This window comes from Mandrillus leucophaeus, unplaced genomic scaffold (genome assembly GCF_000951045.1).
Source record: "Mandrillus leucophaeus isolate KB7577 unplaced genomic scaffold, Mleu.le_1.0 Scaffold167, whole genome shotgun sequence".
Classification (NCBI taxonomy): Eukaryota; Metazoa; Chordata; class Mammalia; order Primates; family Cercopithecidae; genus Mandrillus; species Mandrillus leucophaeus.
The window spans coordinates 1,128,438-1,147,158 of NW_012101665.1; the positions used below are offsets into that span (position 1 = coordinate 1,128,438).

Sequence of the window (18,721 nt, forward strand, 5' to 3'; positions counted from 1 at the left end):
CAGTGTTTTCTTATTATGAGAAAATGCTTTATTTGTTCTACAATAGATTTTATTGGATCCAATTTTGATTTTTAGAGCACTAAAATTGGAACCTTTGATTTTGACAATATTATTGATTTGGCTCTTTTAATTTGTAATAGTGTGTGGTAAGAACATCAAAACACCTTTTCATATTATTGCTGCTAAGAGAGAATTTTGACTTATTTCTGATATTTTTCTCATTTGCTGCTGCTTCTAGTAGTCTGTATTGAGATCTCAGTGCCATAAAGAGTCTTTCTCTACCCTTTTTTTCTATACGTGGTATTGTTTGTAGTTCTGGCTCAGCCTAGAACTTTCTCTATCTTAGTAATAACACTTTTTAGCCATCTAGCTTTGCACACCAAGCAAAAACACCAGAAAATCAACAGTTTCCATGACCCCTTCCCAAAAGCATAAGCCTGATGATTAAACATGCACAGCAAAATTTGTTGCCTATAACCTTTCTGTACCACTGCCAGGTTTTTATGCTGGTATTGTTACTAGGATGTTCTGTTTAAGAATTGAATTAAAAAAACCATAAAATGTTTAAAACTTCCCTTTTTTGTGAATTGAAATTCCCTAAGTTAGACTTTCCTTCTCTAAGAATTAATTAATTGGCTGGGCGCAGTGGCTCACGCCTGTAATCCCAACACTTTGGGAGGCCCCGAGGCGGGTGGATCATGAGGTCAGGAGATTGAGACCATCCTGGCCTACGTGGTGAAACCCCGTCTCTACTAAAAATACAAAAATTAGCTGGGCATGGTGGCACGCGCCTGTAATCCCAGCTACTTCGGAGGCTGAGGCAGGAGAATTGCTTGAACCTGGGAATAGGAGGTTGCAGTGAGCTGAGATCATGCCACCGTACTCCAGCCTGGTGACAGAGCGAGACTCTATCTCAAAGAAAAAAAGAAAGAATTAATTAATCTAAAATAAACTTTCTCAATGCAAGAAATGATTCAAATCTACCTAATTTTGTGCTATGCCATATATATGTATATGAATGCGTGTGTGTGTATGTATGTACACACACACATATCTTTGCATATATGTAGCATTTGATATTTTAAAAGCCTGAAGGAACTTGAATATAGCTGAAAATTGAATGTTACAACATGTGTTTAAGTTTCCTTATCATCTAATATTTTATCTTCATTAGGTTTGTTTCTGATGCCCTTTATAATGTTCATTATTTTTTCTTTTACATTATGGTTTTTAGATGAGCTGTGGCTTATGAAATCTAATACGAATATGGCTTAAATTTACTTTTTTGGCTTATTATCATGCCAAGATACATTTCTGCTTTCTTTGTATATAGCAAGTGTTTTGCTGTGGTTTTCCTTTTATAGTTTATTCATTTCTAAAAGGACTTCTCTTGTCTGTCTCTAATAATATTTCTTCTCTAATTGCCCCAAAGGTTTAGAATAGGAGTGAGCATCATGGTGAAACATGCTACTCAAGTTTGTTTCCACCACAGCATAACATGTAAAATAGCCTTCAAGGTGTTTTCAGTAGGAAAATTTTCTAGTGGAAAAAAGTATTCATAATGTTTAAGTATTGATTTGGCTTTCTGCCAGTCTGTTCAAATAAGCATTAATACATTTAAATACAAAAGCAAAATAGACCTGAGTGGTAGCTGAACTGCAAAGCAGTTTGCCTATACAAAACTACATGCGAGAAATACATGCTTTAGGCTGGGCGCAGTGGCTCACGCCTGTAATCCCAGCACTGTTGAAGGCCAAGGTGGGCGGATCATCTGAGGTCAGGAGTTAAGAGACCAGCCTGGCCAACATGACGAAATCCTGTCTCTACTAAAAATACAAAAAAAAAAAAATTAGCCAGGCATGGTGGCACACGCCTGTAGTCCCAGCTACTCGGGAGGCTGAAGCAGGAGAATCACTTGAGCCCAGGAGGCAGAGGTTGCAGTGAGCGGAGATCATGCCACTGCACTCCAGCCTGGGTGACAGAGCAAGACTCTGTCTCAAAAATAAAGAAAAAAGAAATACATGCTTTAGTTTAATGGTATAAAGAATGAGTCAGAAACTCAATATAAAAAGTTATGTGAGGCTTAAATTTAAATGTCATTTTTTTTCCTGTCTGCATTCAAAGAGACTCTAAGGGTATAATTGTTTTTCGAATTGCTTTTATGAAATAATTTTTTTCCATTCCAAGAATATACGATACTATTTATAGGTAATATATAATAAAAAATTTTTGTTCCTGTTTATATCTCATTAATTTGATAGTTTTAAAAATAAAAACTATTACAACAAGACACATTCTAATTTGTTAAATATGTTTTTCAAAGCTGACTTTCTGTTCTGTCATTTAAACTGTTGGGAAGAATTTTGAAATTACTGATTTTTAAAAACAATTTTATATGTTATTAAGCAATATTCTTAAGTAAAGGATATTCACATACTGAAGAATATAAATATGTACTTTTTTTCTCTCCATAAATTCTATTTTAAAGCCTTTGTTGCAATGAGGGTTGTTTAAGCTGTTAGCTTTTATGTTTACTTTGTATCTTTCAGGTATTATTTGATTTTGTTAACTGTTAATTTTATTTTAGTTTTACCATTTTTCTTTCTCTTACTACTGTTCACCTGATCTTCAGATTCTAATCTCAACCTTCCTCTTCTGATTTTAATCTCTGGACTTTTTTAAAAAAAAAAAAAATGAATTTATTAGCAAACTGTTCATTCTTTAACTGTTACATTTTCTAAGCATTGGCTAATAGTATGTTTTTGCAAAATGTTTCTTTCAAGGTCATATGCAAACACAGAGCTCTCCTTTTGCTCGGGGAAATGTGTTTGGTGAGCCTCCAACTGAACTTCAGATTAGACAGCAAGAATTATACAAGAATTTTCTTCGTTTTCAGGTGAAATTCTATTTGATCAGTTTCAAAGTTTCATGAGATTTTAATAAACAAAACTTGCAAAGATTTTCTCCAGGATAAATACTAAATTCTAAAATGCCATACTTTTATCTAAAATATCTAATTTATATCAGATCAGATACCAGTAGTACAAAAGTTATCATTTCATTTCCTTGTTTCAAGGAAATAAGCAGATGTATTAAGTATGGTAGTTGACTTAATCTTTATTTTATTAAATCATTAATTTGTTTTATTTTTTTGAGATGGAGTCTTGCTCTGTCTACCCAGGCTAGGGTGTAGTGGTGAGATCTTGGCTCACTGCAACCTCCGCCTCCTGGCTTTAAGTGATTCTCCTGCCTCAGCCTCCCAAGTAGATGGGACTACAGGTGCCTGCCACCACACCTGGCTAATTTTTTGTATTTTTAGTAGAGACAGGGTTTCACCATGTTAGCCAGGATGGTCTTGATCTCCTGACCTCATGATCTGCCTGCCTCGGCCTCTCAAAGTGCTGGGATTATAGGCATAAGCCACCGCACCCAACAGATTTTCATATTTTTAATAGAGACAGGATTTCACCATCTTGGCCAGACTGGTCTCGAACTACTGACCTCAAGTGATCTGCCCACTTTGGTCCCCCAAAGTGCTGGGATTACAGGTATGAGCCACCACGCCCAGCCTAAATCATTAATTTTAAATCTAAGAAGGCTGAGATTTCAAAAACTGACTTACTAAAATATTCATCTATTAGGCAGAGAATGCATCTTTCTAGATATTTGTAAGTTATTAGAAAATCAATATATTTTTTCCAAATGATTTGATATTCTTGACTTATTACAGATTGTAAATAAATAAAAATTAGATTTAAGATAATCACAGTTTACAATTATTTGCCCCATTTATGTATATAAGTAAGTAGCATTTAACATAGTAGAAATGCCCAGACTATTCCCAAAGGAAGACACTTGAACATCCGTTGTTTATGAAGCAAACAGACTTATTCCTATACTGGGTGTACCCTGGGCTGAGTCCTAGGGGTGGAGCCTGAGATGAATGTGAGATACTTGCCCATGAGGGACTCACAGTTTCTTATTTCCTTAACTCCCTCCCCTTCACACTCACACTTAGATACCAGTGTCAGATTCATCTTATGGCCTGGGTAATCCTCCTTTGATACGACTTTTCTCCTGCTATTCTTTACTCAAAATCTGGTGGTAGCTTTTCTTTGCCTACAGAAATTATCTCAACTCTTGAACCTAACATTTAAGGTTATGTAATCTAACCCCAAACTCTTAAACAGATGCCCTCAAACATATCTTCTTTTTAATCCTAATTATTCTTGACTCTTAAATAAGGCAGTTACGTAATGGATATAGCCTTTAAGGATGATTGATATTAGGCTGAGTGTGGTGGCTCACACCTGTAATGCCAGCAGTTTGGGAGGCCAAGGTGGGCAGATCTCTCGAGCACAAGAATTTGAGACTAGCCTGGGCAACATGATGAAACCCCATTTCTACAAAGAATTAGCCAGGCATGGTAGTGTGTGCCTGTCACCCCAGCTACTCGGGAGGCTGAGGTGGGAGAATTGCTTGAGCCCAGGAGGCAGAGGTTGCAGTGAGCCAAGATGTGCCACTTTACTCCTGCCTGGGTGACAGAGTGAAAAAAGGATGATTGATGTGACATCACTGTTTAAGGTACAATAACAGGATTAAAAAGACTGGAAGCAGGGACATTTTACTAGCGTGGGTGACAGTGGAAATTGATGGAAAGTCCTTTTTAAGGTTCAACAGAAACAATATAGATGTTGAATATGAGAGACTGGTATCAGAGGTCCCAATATTTTTCACTCAAGTCAGGTAGCAGCAAGTTGAGAGTTTGGAGTCCCTGTTGAACGTAAAGGACTGTGTGGTATATTGACCATGACAGCAGGTCAAAATTTAAGTACCTCCTCTAATGCTTAGCAGTTCTTACCATGGTCTAAGGTAGAATTCAGCCAAAAAAATCTTACAATTGTATAGCCTTTTATTGTTCGTAAGATCCTTTTACATATAGTATCTCATCAAACCTCAGATTTATCTGAGGGGTGTTTTATTATCTCTGTTTAATAACATACAACTAATACACAGACTAACAGGCTTGCCCAGGGTGTCAGAGCTAGCAAATTGTGATGCCATTGCTTGAATCCAAGTCTCCAGACTTTTAAGTGTAATATCTGTGGATATCACACTTCTATTTATAGGATTCACTGGGAAGTCTTTACCTCTAGAAAAGCTATGGTAATGGGGGAAGCTTTAACTATTTTAGTTTCAACCTTCAGTTCTTCCACCCTGTCAACCCTCAATTTATCTGTGAATGGATTGCTTTCAGATGATGGTTTTTAAATTTTTCTTTCAGCAGCCGCTTAAAAATCTCTTCTCCCACCTCAGACAAAACCTAACATGTAATTCTAAGAAAATGTAAAATAGATCAATGATATTTATTATTACCATCAAAAATATAATGTCAGATAAAAAGTATACAAAACTTTTGTTAAAACAAATATTATGAAATGTTCAAATCTGTGCACAAAGATGTTATGTAAAAGCTTTAGCCTGAGGACTGTACAGGTAAGTTCTACAGTTAGCTCAAATTAATGCATCAGAAGTCTTCAGGCTGTTAACATTTGGTGAATATTAATAACACTTGTGAATGTTTGACATTTTTGATCACAGCTTTAAAAATAATTAACAAATAAAATATTTTTAAGAACTCTGAAGCAATTTTGTGTTATGTAATTGGAAAACCATGACAAGAAGATAGCTTTCCCTGCTTTCCAGACCAGAAAGCTGTTGAACAACTGTCTAGCATTCCTGTTGGCACTGAACTTTGGCTCCATTAGGTGTATGATCCATTAATAGCTTAAAAATTAGAATTCTTTGATTTTGATGGAGAAATGACCCCTGTGGCAATGTGATTTTTTTTTTTTTCCGTGGAGTAGGAAGAAGGGGGAACTGAGTATTGAATATGAAATTTTGATGAATTATAAATGATGTTTTCTTTAGGCGTATTGGACTTGAAGAAGTGATTGGATGCAAATTGCTAACTAAAAGTACTAAATATTAGGCTTGTGCATATTTAATCATGTTGTGAGAAAGAAGTGTTAGAAAAAGCCCTAGTATATAAAATCATAGGATGTGTTAGAAGATTAAAGTTCTTTTTTTTTTTTTTTGGCAGAGTCTCACTCTGTCGCCCATGCTGGAGTGCAGTGGCGCAATCTCAGCTCACTGCAACCTCTATCTCCTGGTTTCAAGTGATTCTCCCATCTCAGCCTCCTGAGTAGCTGGGATTACAGGGACGTATCACCACGCCTGGCTAATTTTTGCATTTTTAGTGGAGATGGGGTTACACCATATTGGCCAGGCTGGTTTTGAACTCCTGACCTCAGGTGAGCCACTATGCCCAGCCAGATTAAAGTTCTTATAGCTCACTTAGCAGCACTAGATAGAGCAACCTTGAAGCTAGAGGAAGTACAGAGAAGAAAAACAAAAATATGCTGAGTTGTATGATCCATACCTAAGGGTAACTAAAATCTGTTGATAACCTTAAACCAGAGACATGAATACCTGGTTCCAGTGCTGCCATTCTTCCCTGCCTCATTCACTGGGGGTGTGGACTATCTCTCTCTTAGAGCCTTCTTTCCTTCAAATCTTAGGCTCTAGATTTCCTTCAAATCTTAGGCTCTAGAGTACTCAACACTGCAGACTCCGGGTAGCATTCAAGATGAAACTTAATTATGAGTCCTTGTGACCTAAATCCTCCTCCACCTAATAGTTTTAGTTCTTTCTCCATTAACCTCTATAGTTAGGAAAGAACAAAGGGCATTTGGGAGAAGCGGCTCTTGCATTAAAAAATGATTGAATACTAAAATACTAATTTCACTGTTATTTTAGAATAATAATCAATTCTAAGAATTTTGACATATAATAGCAGCAATCACTATAAAATAATATAATCATGAATTAGTTGCTTAGAACCTTCTATATAGGAGGAACTTTTATGTTCCTTACATTGTTTCACTTTAATTCTTTTAGCACTCCTTTGAGATGTAGGCATTAATAACTTTACCAGAAAAAAGAGAAAACTGAGGACAAGCAAGTTTCTTAAGGTCACACAGTCTGTTTGGTGGAATTGGAATTTAACTCAAAGCTTTTAACAGTACAGTAAATCACGTAGCCTCCCTGAAAATACAGGATACTGAAAAATTTAGGAACATGCAAAAAGAGGGTACAAATGTTGAGTTTGTATGCTATCAGAAAAAAAAAAATAAGTGATATTCTAACTTTTCAATAGTTTTACAAGAGAAATAACTAGGTTTAATTTTTTAGATTGAGGAAAAGAAACAAAGAGAGGAAGCGGAGCGAGAGAGACTGAGAATTGCCGAAGAAAAAGAAGAAAGACGGCTTGCAGAACAGAGGGCACGAATTCAGCAGGAATATGAAGAGGAACAGGAAAAGAAAAGGGAGAAAGAGGAGGAGGTACATCTCTTTTCCCTATTGTATTTTACTACTTAGTCTGAAGGTGAAATCTTTATTTTGACTTGAAAAGGTGTTTGTTACTTACAAAGGAGAACAGTGTTGGAGTACATTTAGAAAATATGAGATCACTATCCATTCATTGGATATTATTTTATTAAGGTGAAAGGGTAATTTAAGAAAGGAGATAAGTGATGACTTTAAAAAAATAGATGTAGGCTGACTGAAGACTTTATAAAAGATGCCTAATATTTTATTTTTAAGCAGACAGCTTGTGTTAAAGAACACCGTATCATGTCATCTATATCTTTATCTCATTTTATCAGAAAAATAAGGCAGCACATTTTTGAATGTACTGTAGAAAGAATATACGGAATGCATATTTTTCTATTTTAAAGCAAAGGCTAAAAAATGAAGAGCATATTCGGTTAGCTGAAGAAAGACAAAAAGAAGCAGAAAGAAAGAAGAAAGAAGAAGAAGAAAAATATAACCTGCAACTTCAGCACTACTATGAAAGAGATAATTTGACTGGGGAAGAAACAAAGGTAAGTTTCAGACAAAAATGTCAATCAAACCCACAGTTTAACCCACTTTCACTGTGAGAGTTGTGTAGTCGTTAGAAAAGCGGAAAAAGAGGAGGAGGTGCCTTTGTTCCTGTTCTGTCTTAGTGTGTAATCTGGGCACAATGTACTGAACTTTCTATATGAGGTACTGTCACTGTGCTTTGTTGGTATTTTCTGTCCATTGAAGGTAATGAATTTACTTACTTCAGCCATTCTTAATCTTGTTCCCATGGTGTATGTGGCGCCACCTAAGAATATGGTATGCAGACAGTACAACATGAACTGTTTGTTATAGTTCATGACAAGACTAATACAGAAGTTCAGAGTGGATTTTTTATATATATGTGTATATATATATTCTTTCAAGCAATTCTCCTGCCTCAGCCTCTCAAGTAGCTAGGACTACAGGCGCACACCGTCATGCCCAGCTAAGTTTTGTATTTTTAGTAGAGACGGGGTTTCACCATGTTGGCCAGATTGGTCTCAGACTCCTGACCTCAGGTGATCCGCCCACCTCTGCCTCCCAAAGTGCTGAGATTACAGGAGTGAGCCACCACGCCCAGCCTTCTTTCTTTGTTTTTTAAGAGACCAGGTCTTGCTATGTTGCCTAGTCCGATCTCAAATTTTTGGGCTCAGGTTGTCTTCCTGCCTCAGCCCCCCAAAGTGGTAGAATTGTAGGCATGAGCCACCGCACCCTGCCTCACAGATAATTTTTTATTGTAAAATTCATCATTTAAGAATGAAAGAGGCTGGGCGCGGTGGCTCACACCTGTAATCCCAACGCTCTGGGAAGTCAGGGCGGGTGGATCACTTGAGACCAGGAGATCGAGACCAGCCTGAGCAGCATGGTGAAACCCCATCTCTACTAACAAATACAAAAATTAGCCGGGCGTGGTGGCGGGCACCTGTAGTCCCAGCTACTGAGGAGACTGAGGCAGGAGAATCGGTTGAACTTGGGAGGCAGAGGTTGCAGTGAGCCGTGATCGCACCACGGCACTCCAGTCTGGGTGACAGAGCGAGACTCCATTTCAAAAAAAAAAAAAAAGAATTAAAGAGAATTGTTAGTTTCCCATAATTATATTTCTTGCAATTTCTTATGTTTTTTAAAAATGTTGTTTTTTTAGCAATATATACTTTTATGATGTTGCAATTTAATTGTAAAGTACCATAAAGTTTTAAATCAGCTTTATCCCATTTAGTGCATTTGCCTTCCTGAAATTAATATTGCTATCTTTTTTTTATTTACGTATGTCTGATGTATATTTTTGTCTATTCCTTCAGTTTTACCTTTGTGTCACCATATTTTTCATTTAGTTAGCTTCTATATTTAGTTTGTTGAATTTTAAAAATCCTAATCTGAGTTATAAGTTTATATTTATTTATTTAGAGACAGAGTCTCGCTCTGTCACCCAGCCTGGAGTGCAGTGGTGCAATCTCGGCCCACTGCAACTTCCACCTCCCAGGTTCAAGTGAGTCTCCTGCCTCAGCCTCCCCAGTAGCTGGAATTACAGGTTCAAACTATCACACCTGGCTAATTTTTATTAGAGACAGGGTTTCACCGTGTTGACCAGGCTGGTCTTGAACTCCTCTCCTTAGGGGACTTGCCTGCTTGGCCTCCCGAAGTGTTGGGATTATAGACATGAGCCACTGCACCCGGCCTAATCTTTTTAAATAGGGATATCTAAATCCATTTATGTTTATCAAAACTAATGTCTTTGATTGCATTAATTGCATTTCTGACTTTGAGAGCTTTTTGGTCTTTTGTTATATGTACTATGGCTTGTTTGCTGCATCCTCTACAGGGCTTTAGAAGGTCTATGTTGTATTTATAATGAAGTTTTTGGACTATAAGGTTTAATACACTATAAACTGAAATGTAGAACCCCATTGTGATCTTGAAAAGTCCCTCATCCATGATGCTGTTAGTGATTAGATCTAGATCTTAGAGATTGATTTGTATTGTTTTCCAGAAGAAGGATTTTGTTATTTAATTTTTTTGTATTGTCATGGTATCTTCTTATTATTAAAGATGATTTAGTTTTGTTATATTTTTTCTTTTTTGTTGCTTTACTTGAGTTTGTTGATTTTTTTAAATCCTAATCTGACAATCATACTGTTTTAATAAAGATGTCTAAATCCATTTATGTTTATCATAACCAACATGTTTGATCTTACGTAATTGAATTTCTGACTTTTGTAAAAAACATTTTATTAAATAAAAGCAATAACAATCTAAACTTCTTAGATAACTTTCTTAACTGTAAGGGGTGTGTGTGTGTGTGTGTGTGTGTGTATGTGTGTGAGTGTGATGAAGCAATTATGCTCTTAAATTTTTAAAAATTTTCAGCGCTTGAGACAGCCTTCTCCTATAGTTCCTGCCCTTCAGAACAAAATTGCAAGCAAACTCCAAAGACCTCCTTCAGTTGACAGCATCATACGTTCCTTTATTCATGTATGTACTTTCATTTTTATTTGTTCATCCTAGCTCAGTTATTTTGGATTGGGGGATTAAATGAAATTTTCTTTTTCGTTATATTTGGATAGGTTAAATTTTTTCAGATCTGAAATACAGGTGGTATCTACAGTAATTTGCTTGCTGCTTCGATTGTAACTGATAGTGCTTGGTGCCCTAAAGTTTCTTTTGACAAACGATAATTTAGCCCCTCAAGCTAGCTAGCTGTAGATATGTTCATGAAGTCTGTTATACTTTAGATTGAACTACAAGGAAAACATGGAAAATGTTCTAAGATTGATCCTCAAGTTGATGCTTGAAGAATATGCAGGAATTTGCCTTGAAGAGGAGGGTGAGGGATTTTCAGTTTGTGGAAAGTCGTGGAGAGCAATGTAAGCTCATGGCACATGTGGAGAATCTTCCATGGTGTGGTCTGGCCTGATGATGCCTGTGCATTAAGGCAGCAGAGGAAGTGGAGGTCAGAACATGTGTGGCATGCTGTATGGAGTGCTAAGAACTTTGATTTTGTTCCATAGGCTGGTAGATTCCAGACAGGCTAATTACCAGAATAGGTAAAGAAATGTGTCAGAAGAACATGTTTCTGAATCCCACCCTTTGAGATTCTGATTTAGTATGTCTGTGGTAGATAATGCATGGGAATTCATTGTAATATTTAAGTAGGGGAATGACATGGCCACTTTTGTATAATGTTTTTTCAGGCAATGGTGTGGAGATAAGTTTTGGAGGTGGGGCAAGACTAAACATGGAGATAAGATACTTTTGCAGAAGTCAAGATGTGAGACTGAGGACCCAAACAAAGGCAGTGACACCAAGAACTGAGAAGGTGTGACAGCTTTATGATACATTTAAGAGACATAGTACTATTTGTTGAGTGTGTGGTGGGTAGGAGTCTATGATAACTTTCAAGTTTTTGGTGAGGGTTGTATAGAGTAGGCAGTTGAAAATATGAATTGTGGCAGCAGAATGAGTTCTGGACTCGATTTGTAGTTCTGGACATCATCAACATATTGGTGCTTGTTAAATTAGTACCATTGTCTACGATGAGTGTCTACTAGAGAAGTAAAGGAGGCTGAGAATAGAATACTGGGGAATTACCAACATTTGAGAAGCAGGGAAAGGAACGGAGAGAGGATGAGAGAGGATGGCAGTGGCGGCAGTTGCGACTGGCCAAGTAGAATGCTCACTGAATATGTCACTTGGGGGTCACTTCATGACTTCGGTGAGGGCAGTATTGTTGGAGTGATGGGTGTGAGAAAGCAAAGGCCATAGCTGTGTGTTGAGAAGTGAATGAGAATAGGCAGTAGACCCAAAAGTACTGCATTTACTGTTCTTTAAGGAAGCTCAGCTGTGAAAGGAAGGACAGAATGGACAGGAGACAGTGAGCAATGAAGGGTGAGGTAAAATTTTCTTTAAGAATGGGAGAGGTTTTTACACATAGGCTGAGAGGAAAGTGCTTGGAGAGAGGAAGCTGGAAAAAAAGAATAATCGGAGGAGAATGGGAGTCAATTATCAGGTACAGAGTACAGATGAAGGGATTCTCTTTGGGTAGAGGCAAGGACACTTCCATTGTGATGAGAAGGAAGAACAGATATACATGGTAGTTATACTCTAGAATAGATATAAGTTTTGGAGGTAGGATAGTGTGGAGTTTGGTTTCCTTTACATATAAATCCTTCAAAAAATTACTCCCTTCAAGCTTCTATGTAGGGAAGACATACTGAGCATGTCTTTGTCATTATTGTTAAACAGGAAAGTTCCATGTCCAGGGCACAGTCACCCCCGGTACCTGCCAGGAAAAATCAGCTCCGTGCAGAAGGTAGAGTTAACTACTAAACCTGTTACCTAGAGTATTTCCCTTTTTAACTTTTCATTTTGAAATAATTATAAACTCATAGAAAACTGCAGAAACAGTAGAGAGATAGGTGCTGTGTACCCTTTCTCCAACTTTCCCCTGGGGTAACATCTTAGGTAGTACAGTCTCATAGCCAGGAAGTGGACATTGGTGTGCTCCACAGACCATCAGATTTTACCATTTTTTACATGCATTTATGTATGTGTATTTCTGTGCATTTTTATCATGCGCAATTTGTGCAAATACCACTGCAATCAAGATACAGAACTGTTCCATCACCATAAAGGAACTTCCTTGTGCCTCTCCTTTATAGTTGCCCTCCCACAAGAATATCGCTTCTAAAATTCCTATATTATAAAAAATGTACTTATGGGTCCTAATGACATTCATAATTATGATCTGTGTATGTGTGTATATATAAAATGTTAAAATATCTTTCATAAAATTGTCTCTGAGCAGTTTCACTTTATTATTAGTCAGGTTGTGTTTTAATGTTTAGTCTTTTGTTCTTATTCCTGTCGTGTTTTACTTATCAATGGGAATTTGCAGAGGAGAAAAAAAATGTAATTATGGAATTATCAGAAATGAGAAAACAACTTCGTAGTGAAGAGAGGCGTCTACAAGAGCGATTGCTACACATGGACAGTGATGATGAAATTCCTATCAGGCAAGTTTAGAATTGCACTTTTTGTTTTCTCTTGAGTTCTTTTACTTCACCTATGCAGTAATTTTGCAGTTTGGGAACAGGACTAATTCATCTTACTTAGAATCTCCTTACTTTCCTTTTCTTTGTCTTTTACAAAATCCGTTGTAGAAATTTAGTTCTCAAGGGGATTCATGTTGTAGGAATAGAAATTTTTGGGTTGGAATAATTACAGACAGTAGTTGCATTTTAGAACTGTTTTTTATATTTTCCATTAATAACGTAGCTTTCTGAAATACTTTTTTTCAACAAAATCACTTACAGGCTACCAAACATTTCTGATCATTTTTGCCAGGAGTCATAAATTTTTAAAGCAGTGTTCTTCAAACTTCAGTTTGCACTGTTTTAGTAGGTTGTAAAATCAACATAGTGGGTAACTACCACAATTCCTTTCTTTCTCTTTTTAAAAATAAACTTTCTATTTTGGGATAATTTTGATTATAAAAAAGTTGCAGGCTGGGTGCGGTTGCTCACACCTGTAATCCCAGCACTTTGGGAGGCCAAGGCGGGCGGATCACGAGGTCGGGAGATCGAGACCATCCTGGCTAACATGGTGAAACCCCATCTCTACTAAAAATACAAAAAATTAACTGGGTGTGGTGGCATGCGCCTGTGGTCCCAGCTACTTAGGAGGCTGAGGCAGGAGAATGGTATGAACCCAGGAGGTGGAGGTTGCAGTGAGCCCAGATCACACCACTGCACTCCAGCCTAGGTGACAGAGTGAGACTCCGTCTCACAAAAAAAAAAGAAAAAGTTGCAAACAATACATAGAGTTTCTGTACACCCTTCATCTGGTTTTCCCTATTGTTAATGTCTTGTATTACCATGGTATGTTTGTCACAACTCAGAGGCTGACATTAGAACATTACTATGAACTAAATTTGAGACTCTTTGGATTTCTCCAGTTTTCTACTGATGTTCTTCTTCTGTTCATGGGCCCCATACAAGATGTACCACGTTGCATTTAGTTGTCATGTCTCCCAGTCTCCTCGGGTCTGGGACGGTTTCCCAGTCTTCTCTTATTTTTCTTGTGAAAGTCTACATGGGCACTGGCCAGGTATCCTGTAGAATGCCTCCTTCTCTAGTCTGGATTTGTCTGATGTTTTCTGATTATTAGACTGGGATTAAGAGTTTCTGGAAAGAAGAGCACAGGCACTGTTCTGACATCACATTGTATCAGGGGTACACGATATCCACATGATACCTCTGGAAATGTTAACCTTGGTTAAAGTAGTGTTTGCCAGGATTCTGCACTAGAAAGTTAACTATTCTTTGGTCACAAATCACTAAATCTAGCACACCTGCAAGAGTGAGAAAGAGGTGGAATTAAGCTTCATCTCTTGGAGCAGGGGGTTACCCACATATAGTTTTTAGAATTCTTCCGTAAGAAAGACTTGTCTCTTCTTCTTCCATTTATTTATTTATTCAGTCATTTATTTATTACTGTCATCTCATGTGTATTTATCTTACACTTTGGGTTATAAGTGAGTGCTACATTATTTTATTTCACAAATTGTTCCAACTTTGGCCATTTGGAGCTCTTTCAGGTTGGCTCCTGTGTCTCTTTGACATGTCCCCATCCTTTCATTTTTTGAAGACTTCTTTCCAGATGCCTCAGGATCATCTTGTATTTCCCCTACCCCATCCCTAGAATCAACTATTTCTCCATTGAACCCTGGTTCCTTTTGGAGAATGTGTTTAGAAACCAGATAAGCTGGGTCTGTTTATTGCTGGGTGTCATTGCTTCTAGGCCCTCTGGATAATATATGTATGTATACTAAGTCATAAATATAAACATATCTATAATTGTTCCTATATCTATTTGTATATATATTAAGTTCATACCGATGTCTCTGACTTTAATCCAGTATGTGGTAGGATTTTAACGTAGCATGTTAATTTGCCTAATTACGCTTTGTTTAGATTGTTTAGATTTTTGTTTGTATTCTCTAGGAATATTGAAACAAGGTAAACAAGGTGAGGAAATTTCAAGATATAGATTGGCTAGATAATGAAATGTTATTCCAAGGTGGTAATTTTCAGTGATTCAGTAATTCTCCCATAGTAGGTCAATAAGTTCTAAACAATCGAGAGGTAGTGTTTTTTTTTCCCTATATTTACTTTTACAGTGTTATAAATGCCTTAACTGTGCAACTTTCCATTTTCCAAACATGCATATTTAATTCAGTTTAATGTTTTTTTTTGACATTTTATTAATTTTTCTTTTCATTAGTAAATTCTTTTGGTAAACCAATATGATTTAAGAAAGAGTACTCAAGCAGTCCCTCAATTTTCTCACTTGAAAATTTGAGACTCCGTCTCACAAAAAAAAAAGAAAAAGTTGCAAACAATACATAGAGTTTCTGTACACCCTTCATCTGGTTTTCCCTATTGTTAATGTCTTGTATTACCATGGTATGTTTGTCACAACTCAGAGGCTGACATTAGAACATTACTATGAACTAAATTTGAGACTCTTTGGATTTCTCCAGTTTTCTACTAATGTTCTTCTTCTGTTCATGGGCCCCATACAAGATGTACCACGTTGCATTTAGTTGTCATGTCTCCCAGTCTCCTCGGGTCTGGGACGGTTTCCCAGTCTTCTCTTATTTTTCTTGTGAAAGTCTACATGGGCACTGGCCAGGTATCCTGTAGAATGCCTCCTTCTCTAGTCTGGATTTGTCTGATGTTTTCTGATTATTAGACTGGGATTAAGAGTTTCTGGAAAGAAGAGCACAGGCACTGTTCTGACATCACATTGTATCAGGGGTACACGATATCCACATGATACCTCTGGAAATGTTAACCTTGGTTAAAGTAGTGTTTGCCAGGATTCTGCACTAGAAAGTTAACTATTCTTTGGTCACAAATCACTAAATCTAGCACACCTGCAAGAGTGAGAAAGAGGTGGAATTAAGCTTCATCTCTTGGAGCAGGGGGTTACCCACATATAGTTTTTAGAATTCTTCCGTAAGAAAGACTTGTCTCTTCTTCTTCCATTTATTTATTTATTCAGTCATTTATTTATTACTGTCATCTCATGTGTATTTATCTTACACTTTGGGTTATAAGTGAGTGCTACATTATTTTATTTCACAAATTGTTCCAACTTTGGCCATTTGGAGCTCTTTCAGGTTGGCTCCTGTGTCTCTTTGACATGTCCCCATCCTTTCATTTTTTGAAGACTTCTTTCCAGATGCCTCAGGATCATCTTGTATTTCCCCTACCCCATCCCTAGAATCAACTATTTCTCCATTGAACCCTGGTTCCTTTTGGAGAATGTGTTTAGAAACCAGATAAGCTGGGTCTGTTTATTGCTGGGTGTCATTGCTTCTAGGCCCTCTGGATAATATATGTATGTATACTAAGTCATAAATATAAACATATCTATAATTGTTCCTATATCTATTTGTATATATATTAAGTTCATACCGATGTCTCTGACTTTAATCCAGTATGTGGTAGGATTTTAACGTAGCATGTTAATTTGCCTAATTACGCTTTGTTTAGATTGTTTAGATTTTTGTTTGTATTCTCTAGGAATATTGAAACAAGGTAAACAAGGTGAGGAAATTTCAAGATATAGATTGGCTAGATAATGAAATGTTATTCCAAGGTGGTAATTTTCAGTGATTCAGTAATTCTCCCATAGTAGGTCAATAAGTTCTAAACAATCGAGAGGTAGTGTTTTTTTTTCCCTATATTTACTTTTACAGTGTTATAAATGCCTTAACTGTGCAACTTTCCATTTTCCAAACATGCATATTTAATTCAGTTTAATGTTTTTTTTTGACATTTTATTAATTTTTCTTTTCATTAGTAAATTCTTTTGGTAAACCAATATGATTTAAGAAAGAGTACTCAAGCAGTCCCTCAATTTTCTCACTTGAAAATTATACATGATAATTTCTACCCCTTGAGAGTCTAGTGAAGAATAAATAAATGTATGTATTTGAAATAAATAAATATATGTCTTTGTGACTCTTAAGTTCAAACTTAAGTTATAAAACATGTTACATTTATCATCATTTAGCAAGAATTGGTTGAATACATTTACTTTGGAATAATTTTAATATATATTCTGATTAAAGACATCTCAGAGTTGGTTCTTTATTGCAATTTCATGAATATTTGTACAAAAGGAATCTCGTATTCACTAAATAATTTGCCAAATTATCCAGCTCCTGTCATGTGCTAGGCTCAAAACAAATGTGATGTAGCTCACATGTGAAGATTTAATAACCTGTTTCCTAACTTACCAGTGTATTTAACTATTAGCATTAATGGAAACTAGACAGCAGTCCAATTTAATGGTCTCTTAGACATCTTTTTAGTATTTTGCATTGTAATAAATCTCCATAGAGTTCCTTTCACCTTAGGTATTAGAGGTCTCTGTCAGCCTTGACCAGGGTCCTTTATGGCCCCAGTGAATGCTCCCCTGCAAAAAGGAAGCTCCAGTAGAGCAGGGGTATTGTCTGTGGGGATCCCAGCTATCTTGTCTTGGTGCTTAGGGAAGATTTAATGATAAAGAAATGATGGGAGGAGTCTGACTAAGCCTCATAATGACCATAACTTAGAGCTCCATTTTCAAAAATAGAGGAGACCTAGTGCTGAGTGAAGCAGCAGTAAGTATTTTTTTTTTTTTTTTTCAGGACTAGAAACACCATCCCTCTCTTATCATCACTCCCTCAAGCCCTGGCAGAAAACTCCCTTACTACCTGCTATGTATTAATTTCCTAGGTACCCCAGGAATCAGTTAACTAGTTAGGGTATCAAGTTCCTTGTAAAGTCCATTGTAAAGTTAATGTTGGGTCCTCTGAATAATGCCCATATTGAACTACATATTAGTACCGTATTTCTATTTTTATTTTTATTTTTTTGAGATGGAGTCTCGCTCTGTCACCCAGGCTGGAGTGCAATGGCACGATCTTTGGCTCACTACAACCACTGCCTCCCGGGTTCAGGTGTTTCTCCTGCTTCAGCCTCCTGAGTGGCTAGGATTACAAGTACCCACCCCCACGCCTAGCTAATTTTTGTATTTTTAGTAGAAACATGGTTTCACCATGTTGGTCAGGCTGGTCTCAACCTCCTGACCTCAGGTGATCCACCTGCCTCGGCCTCCCAAAGTGCTAGGATTACAGCTGTGAGCCACTGTGCCTGGGCAGTACCATATTTCTTTTTCTTTTTTTGGAGACAGAGTCTCTTTCTGTCACCCAGGCTGGAGTGCAGTGGCATGATCTTGGCTCCCAGCAACCTCTGCCTCCTGATTCAAGCAATTCTAGTGCCTCAGCCTCCCAAGTAGGTGGGACTACAGGTGCAGGCTACCACACCTGGCTAATTTTTGTATTTTTTAGTAGAGACGGGGTTTTTTTCCATATTGCCCAGGCTGGTCTCAAACTCCTGAGCTCAAGCAATACGTCTGCTTCCCAAAGTGCTGTGATTATAGGCATGAGCCAGAGGGCCCTGCCTATTACCATATTTCTATGTGTGATTTCTGTTTTAGGTTGAGGGGAAGGTAATTTATTGATTATCTAATGCATGTCAGGTACTATACTAGGTACTTAACAGTATAAAATTTATCTTAATTCTGACCCGATATTGTGGCTCACCCCTGTAATCCCAGCACTTTGGGAGGCTGAGGCAGGCGGATAACCTGATGTCAGGAGTTCGAGACCAGTGTGGCCAACGTGGCAAAATCCTGTCTCTACTAAAAATACAAAAAAAAAAAA

The 18,721-nt window shown here is 37.2% G+C and overlaps 1 protein-coding gene across 3 annotated transcripts in view; it reads left to right on the forward strand.

Moving 5' to 3' along the window:
• CSPP1 (centrosome and spindle pole associated protein 1) overlaps positions 1–18,721 on the forward strand; it is a 136,596-nt gene that overhangs the window by 90,991 nt on the left and 26,884 nt on the right. For all 3 annotated transcript variants that reach the window (XM_011976490.1, XM_011976489.1, XM_011976491.1), the window contains 6 exons: positions 2,784–2,896; positions 7,255–7,404; positions 7,800–7,946; positions 10,312–10,416; positions 12,187–12,253; positions 12,839–12,956. In XM_011976490.1, the coding sequence (XP_011831880.1) occupies positions 2,784–2,896; positions 7,255–7,404; positions 7,800–7,946; positions 10,312–10,416; positions 12,187–12,253; positions 12,839–12,956 (700 nt within the window). The remainder of the gene's footprint in view (positions 1–2,783; positions 2,897–7,254; positions 7,405–7,799; positions 7,947–10,311; positions 10,417–12,186; positions 12,254–12,838; positions 12,957–18,721) is intronic.